The 12,603-nt window shown below is 39.0% G+C and overlaps 2 protein-coding genes across 2 annotated transcripts; one reads left to right on the forward strand and one right to left on the reverse strand.

The window, feature by feature from the left end:
* Positions 1-351: 351 nt before the first annotated feature.
* ess2 (ess-2 splicing factor homolog) lies at positions 352-7,066 on the forward strand. The gene is made up of 10 exons (XM_058410982.1): positions 352-651; positions 3,008-3,176; positions 3,321-3,416; positions 3,628-3,785; positions 3,894-4,011; positions 4,218-4,348; positions 4,485-4,587; positions 4,683-4,792; positions 4,897-5,012; positions 6,413-7,066. The coding sequence occupies exons 1-10, from the start codon at positions 538-540 to the stop codon at positions 6,690-6,692; spliced, it is 1,395 nt and encodes a 464-aa protein (XP_058266965.1). The 5' UTR covers positions 352-537; the 3' UTR covers positions 6,693-7,066.
* A 198-nt stretch (positions 7,067-7,264) lies between these two features.
* On the reverse strand, positions 7,265-10,714 carry tssk6 (testis-specific serine kinase 6). Its single transcript, XM_058412444.1, has one exon. The coding sequence runs from the start codon at positions 8,273-8,275 to the stop codon at positions 7,265-7,267; it is 1,011 nt and encodes a 336-aa protein (XP_058268427.1). The 5' UTR covers positions 8,276-10,714.
* Positions 10,715-12,603: the final 1,889 nt, after the last annotated feature.

Consider the following 12,603-nt stretch of genomic DNA (forward strand, 5'->3'; position numbering starts at 1 on the left):
TCCTCCACACCAAACTCACTCATCCATGACTTTATGGACCTTGCTTTGGTCACTGGTGTGCAGTCATGTTGGAACAGGAAGGGGTCATCCCCAAACTGTTCCCACAAAGTTGGGAGCATGAAATTGTCCAAAATGTCTTAAGCATTAAGAGTTCCTTTCACTGGAACTAAGGGGCCGAGTCCAACCCCAAATAATGAAAACAAGGTATACCATGTTTTATTAAAAAATAAAACACATATTACAATTGAGTGCACTTGTTCACAACCGAGCATCGACTGTCACTGTTGTGATGGACGGTTCAACAAGTAGAGGGCAGTACACACCGGAAGTACTGATGGGAAAAAAAGAGAAAGAGGACCGGAAGTCAGTGCGTTTTGCGTAACAGTGGTGTTTACTCAGAAATCAGGACCGTTCGAGGACATTGTTTTGTTTGTGTTTGTTTCGAACCTGTGAGCTTCGTGGTCAGGATTCACAGATCAGCTACACGATTTATAATCTAATATACGAGCTCTAGATATTAGTGTAAGTTGTGTGAGGATGGAGGAAAGTGCGGTGTGTGTGAAGCCTGATAACGCCGTGGCTGTGAGGAAACCCCAGGAGGAACCGAGCAAGCCCAAGAAGAAGATCTTGGATGAGGAGGAATATATCGAGGTGATCATTTTTGTTTTTTTTTTTTGTTTTTGAGCTCTTAATGTTTTAGGAAAGCTGTTCAGCAAACAGGACACGACTTTAGAGAGCTTCTGTTTCAACAAGACAAGGTCGGGACTCATGAATACGTAACTGTGACATTTCTACACAAAAGAGAATAAACCATTTAAAGTATCAGGATCATCTTGTATATAGTAATAAATATGCTGTATTATTGATAAATACTTTATAATCATCCTGCTTTAGTGTCCAGAAGGTTCTGAGTTCAAATCGCAGCAATACCAGAGAGCCACCCTGGACCTGATATTATTATTATTATTATTATTATTATTATTATTATTTCCATTGATAACATTTTGAACATACACTGTATTGCCAAAAGTTTTGGGACACCCCTCCGAATTCAGGTGTTGTTTTTCAGGGGTTGGGCTCGGTCCCTTAGTTCCAGTGAAAGGAACTCTTAATGCTTCAGCTTCATACCAAGACATTTTGGACAATTTCATGCTCCCAACTTTGTGGGAACAGTTTGGGGATGACCCCTTCCTGTTCCAACATGACTGCACACCAGTGCACAAAGCAAGGTCCATAAAGACATGGATGAGTGAGTTTGGTGTGGAGGAACTTCACAGAGTCCTGACCTCAACCTGATAGAACACCTTTGGGATGAATTAGAGCGGAGACTGTGAGCCAGACCTTCTCGTCCAACATCAGTGCCTGACCTCACAAATGCACTTGTAGAGAGGAATGGTCAAAAATTCCTATGAATACACTCTTAAATCTTGTGGAAAGCCTTCCCAGAAGAGTTGAAGCTGTTATAGCTGCAAAGGGCTGGACAACTCCATATTACATTCATGTGCATGTAAAGGCAGACGTCCCAGTTTTGGTGTTCTATCAGGTTGAGGTCAGGACTCTGTGAAGTTCCTCCACACCAAACTCCCTCATCCATGTCTTTATGGACCTTGCTTTGTGCACTGGTGTGCAGTCATGTTGGAACAGGAAGGGGTCATCCCCAAACTGTTCCCACAAAGTTGGGAGCATGAAATTGTCCAAAATGTCTTGGAATGAAGCTGAAGCATTAAGAGTTCCTTTCACTGGAACTAAGGGGCCGAGCCCAACCCCTGAAAAACAACACCTGAATTCAATGATTTGGAGGGGTGTCCCAAAACATTTGGCAGTATAATGTAGATAGATAGAAAAAGACAGTTCATTTTTTTTTAGATTTATCCTAGGCAGGGTTGTGGTGGATTCCCAGGAACACTGAGTGAAGAACATGCTTCAGAAAATTTTCCAGTCCATCACAGAGCATCATCTGTACACTCGTTGAAGCCAAGGGTCAATCTTAAATTAGCCAATCTGTCTACCAAACCGTAAAGTGTGAACGCACAAACAGGTACTAAAACTCACACAGACAGTAACCCAAGTTTAGGATTGAACGAGGAGATATCTGAAGTAAAATGTAGGGAGTGAGTACAGGAGTAAGAGGTAAGTAAAATTGCACTGTAGCAGACATAAATAGGAAATTTTGGGGCAAATATACTTTCATCAGAGAAAGAAAGAAAGAAATGTGGGCTTTTGAATATTAATGTATTATTTTTTCATTCTCTCATGTTGTGAAAATAATGAATACTTCAGTGTTTTAATATCAACAGCATCTGAATCCCTGAGAGGGTGTGTGTGTGTGTGTGTTTAGGTATATTCGGAGGAACAGGATTTTCTCCAGTCTAATGTTTATGGAGAAACAGTGAAAGCTCATCACTGTTTAGTTACAGGAGGCACAGGTTTCTGAGAAATGTATTTCTTATTGCTTATCAAGGTCTGGCACTTTAAACCCAGGCTTGTTCAGGAAAACCTTTTACCAATGATGGTTAAGCCTCATGTCATTCCCTCAATCTGCCTTTTACTGGAATTCACACATTCAGATCAGCCATGGAGTCACATGGGTTTAATTTAGGTGTCAAATCTTTGAGTTTGTTTATGATCGATCAAACTGTATCGATTATATAACAAACCCTCAGCGCAGTTATTCAGCTCCTCCTCTAATTTGAAGGCACTGCTTGGTGCTTGGTGGCACGACTTCCTGTGAGGAGCCTTGACATGGAATGCTTGGCTTGGGTCAGTTCTTTGTAAGCAGCTATACAGTTTACATATGCTTCATATTGGGAATATTTTAGGGTGGCTGGAACGGATTATCTGCTTTTGCATTATTTCTTATCGGAACCTTTGTTACACACATTTTTGAACCAAGTAAATTCCATTGTATTTAAGATCTTCAAGATTGCATTGTCTCCGTCCTATGTTAATGATTCGGCTTCTGTACAAGGCTTTAATCATGTGTTAATCATGTGGTCCCTGTGTGCAGAGTTTGGAGCAGATCATTCAGAGGGACTTCTTCCCGGATGTCAGTAAACTGCAAGCACAGAAGGATTACCTGGAGGCTGAGGAGAATGGAGACCTGCAGAGAATGAGGGAGATTGCCATCAAATACGGTTCAGCCATGGCCAAATACACCCCACGCACTTACGTCCCCTGTGAGTGATTACTGGGGCATGAAATTTAAGAGCCAACTCTTTTGTTGCTTATTTCGAATATATTTTCCATATTATGTATTCTCAAGAAAATGAATATTAATATTATCATCAGATGATTAACCTTCAGAGGTTTTGTGCTTTTAGACGTGACACCATCGACGTTTGAGACTCCTGATGGTCACGCTGCTTCTCCATCCACATCACTCAGTAAATCCAAGACAGGCAGAGACACCGAGCTTGGTATCACATCACACACCACAGATACAAATATATATGATTAATCTTATAGGCCATGTGCTGCACAAGCCATTATTTCCAGCCACATATCATCTACTATATACAGCATATGTGGATTAAAATGATCTGCATGCACAGGTCAATAGTCAGTGATAACATTCCAGACATTACTGCAGCTTAGGATGGTGTCCTCCAACTCTGCTTTGTTCCTCAGGAGGTAAAGAGGAGAAGGAGCTGCCATCTCTGGACTGCTTCCTGTCAAAGAACACGAGTGAGGATAACGCATCATTCGAGCAGATTATGGTGTTGGCCCAGGATAAGGAGAAGCTGAAGAACGCCTGGCTGTACGAGGCTGAGAACGAGTTCAGACAGGTCCTCAAAGCTCTGCCTTAATAAACTGCTGTGTGGGTTTTTGTGTGTGTGTTGTCTGAATTGATGGTGCTTCATAAATAAATAAAGTTATTATTGTGTGTGTCGCAGCGGCGAGAGGAAAATCTGGCTCTGCCATCGTCAGAGATTCAGGCTCTGGAGTGTGTGAAGGCCGGAGTAGAGACGTGGGAGTACACGGCCAGAAACGCTCTCATGTACTACCCTGAAGGTAAGAAGTGCACCCCACACACGTATAGTAATATACTGTATAAATATTACTCACACATACTGTAATCAGTAACTCTGCTCACTCTCTAACTTAGTATACAAAGCGCCCTGAAACTTTAGTTAATGAATCGAGCGTATTTTGGGTATCTTATCATTGCAGTTTTTGTGTTTCCATGATGTACAATGTGTGTATCGAATCCTGAACAGGTGTGAAAGACGACACAGTGTTTAAGAAGCCGAGAGAAGTTCTGTACAAAAACACACGCTTTGACGTGGACCCATTCTGCAAAGCCCTTAATAAATCACAGATCCAACAGGCTGCTGCTCTCAATGCACAGGTAGCTCCGCCCAATCATCTATAACCCTGATCAGAAACCCCGCCTACTCTCATTCTCCTCAAACATACTGTGAAAAGTAACTCTGCCCCACTCACACTGGAAAAAGTGCTGATTTGTGTGCATGTGTTGTTTTTAGTTTAAATTAGGAAAGGTGGGACCAGATGGGAAAGAGCTGCTGCCACACGAGTCTCCTAAAGTCAACGGCTATGGGTTCGAGGGCGCACCCTCACCTGCACCAGGTAACTCGGACTCACTAGTACCCTCACCTGCATCAGGTAACTAACACTGTTTCATGAAATGTTAACGGTGTATTGTGTTTTCTATGTTGTTGCAGGGGTGTGTGAGTCTCCCTTGATGACATGGGGAGAGATCGAGGACACGCCCTTCAGACTGGACGGCTCGGACACTCCACTCATCGAGAGGAGCCACGGCCCAGCGTTTAAGGTGCTCATACAACAAAAACACACAGATCACACACTAAATAGTCCTGATGTTTTTAACTCTACCTCTAACAGAACATTATTATGTGTGATACTCTTTCTGTTCAGATTCCTGAGCCGGGACGCAGAGAGAGGCTCGGGTTAAAAATGGCCAACGAAGTAGCAGCCAAAAACAGAGCAAAGAAACAGGAAGCTCTTCGTAAAGTCACAGAAAATCTCGCCAGGTATGATTCACACACTCGCATACATTTCCCTCATTATTCACCTGACTATAAAACCATAAAAAAAGCATTTCTAATCAGAATCTGTGGAAGTCCTACATCCTGGCCTCTTCTACGTATTCACCAGTGTTTATTGTGCAACGCTTAGATGGTATGAGAGAGAAACCTTGAGAGGAACAAGACTTAAAAGGGAACCTCATCCTCGTTTGGGTGTGATTATAGATTATTATAAACACCAGAGAGTGTGGTTATAAATGATTATAAACACCAGAGAGTGTGATTATAGATTATTATAAACACCAGAGAGTGTGATTATAGATTATTATAAACACCAGAGAGTGTGATTATAGATTATTATAAACACCAGAGAGTGTGATTATAGATTATTATAAACACCAGAGAGTGTGATTATAGATTATTATAAACACCAGAGAGTGTGATTATAGATTATTATAAACACCAGAGAGTGTGATTATAGATTATTATAAACACCAGAGAGTGTGATTATAGATTATTATAAACAGCAGTGAGAGAGTGTTATTATAAATGATTATAAACACCGGAGAGTGTGGTTATAAATGATTATAAACACCAGAGAGTGTGGTTATAAATGATTATAAACACCAGAGAGTGTGGTTATAAACTATTCTAAACACTGGAGAGTGTGATTATAAATGATTATAAACACCAGAGAGTGTGGTTATAAATGATTATAAACACCAGAGAGTGTGGTTATAAACTATTCTAAACACTAGAGAGTGTGGTTATAAACTATTCTAAACACCAGAGAGTGTGGTTATAAACTATTCTAAACACTAGAGAGTGTGGTTATAAATGATTATAAACACCAGAGAGTGTGGTTATAAATGATTATAAACAGCAGAGAGTGTGGTTATAAACTATTCTAAACACTGGGGAGTGTGATTATAAATGATTATAAACACCGTAGAGTGTGATTATAAATGATTATAAACACTGGAGAGTGTGGTTATAAATGATTATAAACACTGGAGAGTGTGGTTATAAATGATTATAAACACCGGAGAGTGTGATTATAAATGATTATAAACACCGGAGAGTGTGATTATAAATGATTATAAACACCGGAGAGTGTGATTATAAATTATTATAAACACTGGAGAGTGTGATTATAAATGATTATAAACACCAGAGACTGTGATTATGAACAATGTAAGTTGGTCAGATCTGTTTTTTTAAGAAGAATTCACTGTTTAATAATGAAAAACGTACTTTATAAACATCAGGCTGCTAAAACTGTTGGACTTTGAGATGTCTCATCTATCACATACTGACTGTTGAGGGTATAGCATTGAGTGCATTTCTGAGTAAAATTAATGCTCAAAGATTGACTTCTCCATGTGTGTTTCCCCTTTTCTTTCCAGTTTAACTCCAAAAGGTTTGAGTCCAGCTGCTTTGTCTCCGGCTCTGCAGCGCCTCGTCAACCGGTCATCCAGGAAGTACACGGATAAAGCCCTACGTGCCAGCTATACCCCCTCACCCTCTCACAGAGCATCCGGCTCCAAAACTCCTCTCACCCCCTCACACACCTTACACACCCCCACACCAGGCAAAACCCGCACACCCGCCTCACACGACCCTGCCTCCATCACGGACAATCTGCTACAGCTGCCGAAGAGGAGAAAGGCGTCCGACTTTTTCTGAGGACATCACTAAAGGCACAGAGGACAACGACCACACACAAACTGTCTCCTGGGCTTTATTTGCAGACAAAGCCTTTAAAACTTACTGACTACTTAAAGGTTTAATCATCATTAAAGTGTTTTTTTGTTTTGTTTTTTTTGTACAGGTTATCGAAATGTCCCTCTTTTGTTTTGGATGTTTTATGAGCTCTGTTTAACTGGGAGTGAAAATATAAATATATTTTTGACATGTTCATGTAGAGTCTGCACTCTTTTATGGCCAATATAAAATTTCCTCCTGGATCTTTTCAACCGTGAACAGATTATTTATTGTTGTATACAACTTCTGTGTGTGTGTTTTAGATAATAAGAATTAATTTATTTTTTATTGAAAAATTGATTTTCAGTCATTTGTGTTGAAATTAGAGATCTAACAATGCAATAAATTGTACCCTAAAGCATCAACATGCCTTAGGAAGCAAAATCTGGGATTTGTTAAATCCACCAAATAGTTTTATAAAGATTGAAATAGCATTAGAGGAAGGAAACATGCAGCCAGTGTATCATATGCTTCTGTTTATTAAGTATGTAATATTACAGAAAGGGTCGTTTTGCCTTCGGGGCTTTAGGTGAGCTTGGTGGCACTGCTGCTGAATTGCTGGAAGGATTGCCTGTATCTGCTGGAGGTTTCTTGGCCCTCTTGTGTTCAGCATGCTTTGTGCCGGCTTTTGATGTAGACAGGCCTCTCCGTTGTTTCTGGGTACCTTTAGCTGGGGCGGAGTCCTCCCGCAGCCACCGGTGTTCGAGGATGTGGTTGATATCAATCCTCCGGCCTGGGTCAGGGTCCAGCATGCAGGAGATCAGGTCATGCGCATCCTTGTACTTGTCCTTGACAGATTTAGGGAAATTGATGCCATGTTTCTTCTGGATCTTCAACATTGCCCTAGGACTAGAGTCATCGAATGGCATGGTACCGGTCAGCATAATGAACAGCACAACACCCATGCTCCACACGTCATTCGGTTTCGGGTTATAAGGAATATTCTGCAGTAACTCTGGTGAGGCGTAGGCGATAGACCCACAGAATGAGTCACTCAGCACCATATGTCCATCCACATACTCTAGTCTCTTGCTGAAGCCAAAGTCTGCAAGTTTCACATTGAAGTCTTTATCCAGCAGCAGGTTCTCGCACTTCAGGTCCCTATGGACGATGTCTTGGTCATGAATGAACTTGACGGCAAGTGCTATCTGGCGAAACATCTTTTTGGAGAGGTCTTCAGAGAGTTTCCCTTCGGTGTTAATGAACCGAAGCAAGTCGCCCCGCTCTCCCAGTTCCATCACGATGAACAGCTTTGCACCTATTTCAAAGTTCTTCAAGGTCTTCACGATGTGTGGGTGGTTGAGCGTGGAGAGGATATCCAGTTCCCGTGGCAGGAATTTCTGCAGAAAATCAGCAGGGGCTTTTGTCCGGTCGATGATCTTGAGAGCAACTTTTCTTTTCAGTTCTCTAGAGTAGGCAGACATGACCTTAGCGGAAGACCCTTTACCCAGGGAACAGTCCAGTGTGTAGCCACATCTTTTCAATATCTTTGCCTCGTCCTCCATTACTTTTTATATTACCATGTAGATCAATGTTTGCTCAGTTTGCTGAACAGTAAGCAGTGTCAGGAACAGACACGTTAAATAACTGAAGAATTCATTGTGTTTAAATTTAAATTTAAAAAATAATGGAAGCGTCTGGCTTTCATTGTGCCCTTGAGAACCTACAGCTTCATACAGTCTCTATCTATCTATCTATCCATCCATCCATCCATCCATCCATCCATCCATCCATCCATCCATCTATCCATCTATCTACACTACCGCTCAAGTTTGGGATCACTCAAAAATTTGATTGTTTTCCAAGGAAACACACACAACATTAGTCTGAATAGAAAACATAGCAAAAGAACAGGACATGCTGACATGTCAGAGTTAGAAATAATGATCTTTCTCTATATATACACACTATATTGCCAAAGGTTTTGGGACGTCTGCCTTTACATGCACATGAATGTAATATGGAGTTGACTCCGCCCTTTGCAGCTGTAACAGCTTCAACTCTTCTGGGAAGGCTTTCCACAAGGTTTAGGAGTGTGTTTATGGGAATTTTTGACCATTCCTCTAGAAGCGTATTTGAGAGGTCACACACTGATGTTGGACGAGAAGGTCTGGCTCTCAGTCTCCGCTCTAATTCATCCCAAAGGTGTTCTGTCGGGTTGAGGTCAGGACTATGTGAAGTTCCTCCACACCAAACTCCCTCATCCATGTCTTTATTTGACCTTGCTTTGTGCACTGGTATACAGTCATGTTGGAACAGGAAGGGGTCATCCCCAAACTGTTCCCACAAAGTTGTCCTAAATGTCTTAAGCATTAAGAGTTCCTTTCACTGGAACTAAGGGGTCGATCCCAACCCCTGAAAAACAACACCTGAATTCAATGATTTTGGAGGGGTGTCCCAAAACCTTTGGCAATATAGTGCAATTGCTATAGGGCACCATTAAATCCATTATTAAAATATCGAGGTGTACTCCCTCTCTGTTTATTGGCTGCAGAGATGCATCTAACGAAGACTTTCATCTGCACATATGACAATAAAGCCTTGAATCCTTGAATCGTTCTGTATTATGAGATTAATCTGTATTTAAAATTAATCTTAAATCAGCATACTACACCCACATTCACACACTGTATAAGCTTTCACCACATGAACTGGGAATATGTGTCATGAATATACAAGAATGCACTTCAGTAATTGCTGTTTTAGGAAACTAGTCACACCATTTTTGCTTTGGAATAATTTCCTGTAACAGCATGTCCCATCATGTTTGATTTCGTACTTAATTGTTGTTATGTCGTTATATGGAGGTGGTGGTAGCTCAAGTGGTTAAGGCTCTGGGTCGTTGACCGGAGGCTTCAAGCCCCACCATCACAAAGCTGCCACCGTTGGGCCCTTAAACAAGGCCCCCAACCTCCCCCTGCTCCAGGGGTGCTGCATCATGACTGACCCTGAGCTCTGACCCCAACCCTCCATGGATGGGATCTCCAAAGAAAGACTTCTATATTCATTTTAAGTCAGTAGCGCTGTTCTTACTTTATAAGCTGTGATGAGAAGCACGGTATTAGCTTGTGTAATAAAATATGTGAGAGGTTACAGATTTTACCTTTTACTGTGAGAGGTATAAGCTTTCACCACATGAACTGGGAATATGTGTCATGAATATACAAAAATCATGAAATAGCAAATAATACTGAAGTGGGAGGAAGTTAATATTTAGGATTATTGCTCTATTATACCCTCTAGTGGAACAACAGAGATTCATTTAAACGTCATAATCTGAGTTTAGAATAGAATATTGTTTCTAATGTCATCTTTTTGGGCCTGAGTAAAACATTTACTAAGCCTGATACAGATGTGTGACACCACTGGATGTGTGACACACTGTATGACCTTGATGTGACACTAGTCCATGACATGCTTTTGTGATGTGGAAGGAAAAGAGAGAGACTATAAACATTTCAGTAAATGCTGTTTGATCTATCTATGATCTCATTTGTGACTGGATGAAAAACATCACTGGGCACAGTGGGTTAAATAAATAATCGCATGTGTAAATTAATTTTTATCTTTTATCTGACATAACAAGTTAACATAAGGTTACACTTGAGGTCTATGCTTAAATATTACCTTTATTGTTGGTTTTTCAATTTGTTTTATTTGGTTATTCATGTTCATTATTTATTCAGTAATCATAGTTTGATGCTATAAATCATTTATTATATACTAAGAGTAAATAATCATTAAACCAATTCATCATTACCGATCATAAGAAAAGAATTCATACATGCTTATTTCGGGACCAATTTTTCTCTTCATCAGTGTGAAGTAGTAAAGCAAGCGTACACCGATCAGGCATAACATTATGACCACTTGCCTAATATTGTGTTGCTGCCAAAACAGCCCTGACCCCGTCCTGCACTGTGTATTCTGACCCCTTTCTATCAGAACCAGCATTAACTTCTTCAGCAGTTTGAGCAACAGTAGCTCGTCTGTTGGATCGGATCACATGGTCCAGCCTTCACTCCCCACGTCCATAAATGAGCCTTGGCCACCCATGACCCTGTCGCCGGTTCACCACTGTTCCTTCCTTGGACCACTTTTGATAGATACTGACCACTGCAGACCGGGAACATCCCACAAGAGCTGCAGTTTTGGAGATCCAGTCTTCTAGCCATCACAATCTGGCCCTTGTTAAACTCATTTTTCCTGCTTCTAACACATCAACTTTGAGGACAAAATGTTCACTTGCTGCCTAATATATCCCACCCACTAACAGGTGCCATGATGAGGAGATCATCAGTGTTATCAACTTCAGTTACATTACAGTGTAATATGTAACTTGCATAGGATGGTATTTTTTTTACAAACAGGTCATTTTTATTACTTAATATGTTTACATATTTAATGTAATGTAATGTGTGTGTGTGTGTGTGTGTGTGTGTGTGTGTAAGTGTAAATATGAGTCAGATCAGTGGGGAAAGAGAGGATTATTCTATATTATAACATATTTTAATGAATAGCCTTTCGTGTTTATGTCCTACATTTAGTGCTGAACTAAATATTAGTTGGCTATATTCTGCTGTCCGGAGGGTGCTAACAAAAAAACAAAAAAAAACAAAGAGTAAAAAAAACCCACAGGTGAGACCTCAGGCATGTGGTGAATGTTGAGCACCTGTTCACCTCAAATACATGACAACCTAAATACAGAAGGTTAGGGGTTAATAGCCCCTTAACTATAATAATACTTTTAATGTTTAGTGATAGGGTTAAGTGTTAAATATACAAATAGTATCTTTAGGACTAATATTTCCTGATTAGTTTAATAGTTGCGGGTTGTGGATTAACATCCTCTTAAGCTACTTGCTATTTTATTACGAGGGTTAATAGTTGATAATGATGATTAAAAAGTGAGGAGTATTAGCTTAAATTGGACTTGAATTGTAATTAATTGTATTTGGGTTAATAGAAAGCATAATTAGTCATTAGCTCCCAGTGAATTTTATTAGTTTTCTTCTTCTTCTTCTTCTTCTTCTTCTTCTTATTATTATTATTATTATTATTATTATTATTATCATCATCATCATTATAAACATTGTATAATAATTATAAACATTGTATAATAATTATATTATATTATATTATATTATATTATATTATATTATATTATATTATATTATATTATATTATATTATATTATATTATATTATATTATATTATTGTCATTTTATTCTATTTTTTAACAATTTAAGTTGCATTTTAAATGTACTGAAGTTGTTATGTAAATAAAGCTGTTATTATTATTATTATTATTATTATTATTATTATTATTATTATTATTATTATTATTATCATCATCATCATCATCATCATCATCATTATAAACATTGTGGTTTATTATTTGTGTAATTTTTTAAAATGTGCTTTTCCTGTTGGAGCTAAAAAATTTATAATACTTTTGTTGTCTTAGTATATTATATTATATTATATTATATTATATTATATTATATTATATTATATTATATTATATTATATTATATTATATTATATCACAGACTATATATTTTTTTCTTTACATTGTAAAACAATTTAAGTTGCATTTTAAATGTATTGAATGTGTTATATAAATAAAGCTGTTGTTATTACTATTATTATTATTATTATTATTATTATTATTATTATTAACCAGAAACTTTAAATAGAGTCCGTTCATTAAAACCTCCAACAGGGAGGTCTACGCTGATTGGCCTAACCCTTCCCCCCCCATGAGATGATTGGTTGTCAGTTGGAAGCCGAGCACCACTCCTTGTATCTGATTGGTTGAGTGCCTGCTAGG

This window comes from Hemibagrus wyckioides, linkage group LG16 (assembly GCF_019097595.1).
Source record: "Hemibagrus wyckioides isolate EC202008001 linkage group LG16, SWU_Hwy_1.0, whole genome shotgun sequence".
Classification (NCBI taxonomy): Eukaryota; Metazoa; Chordata; class Actinopteri; order Siluriformes; family Bagridae; genus Hemibagrus; species Hemibagrus wyckioides.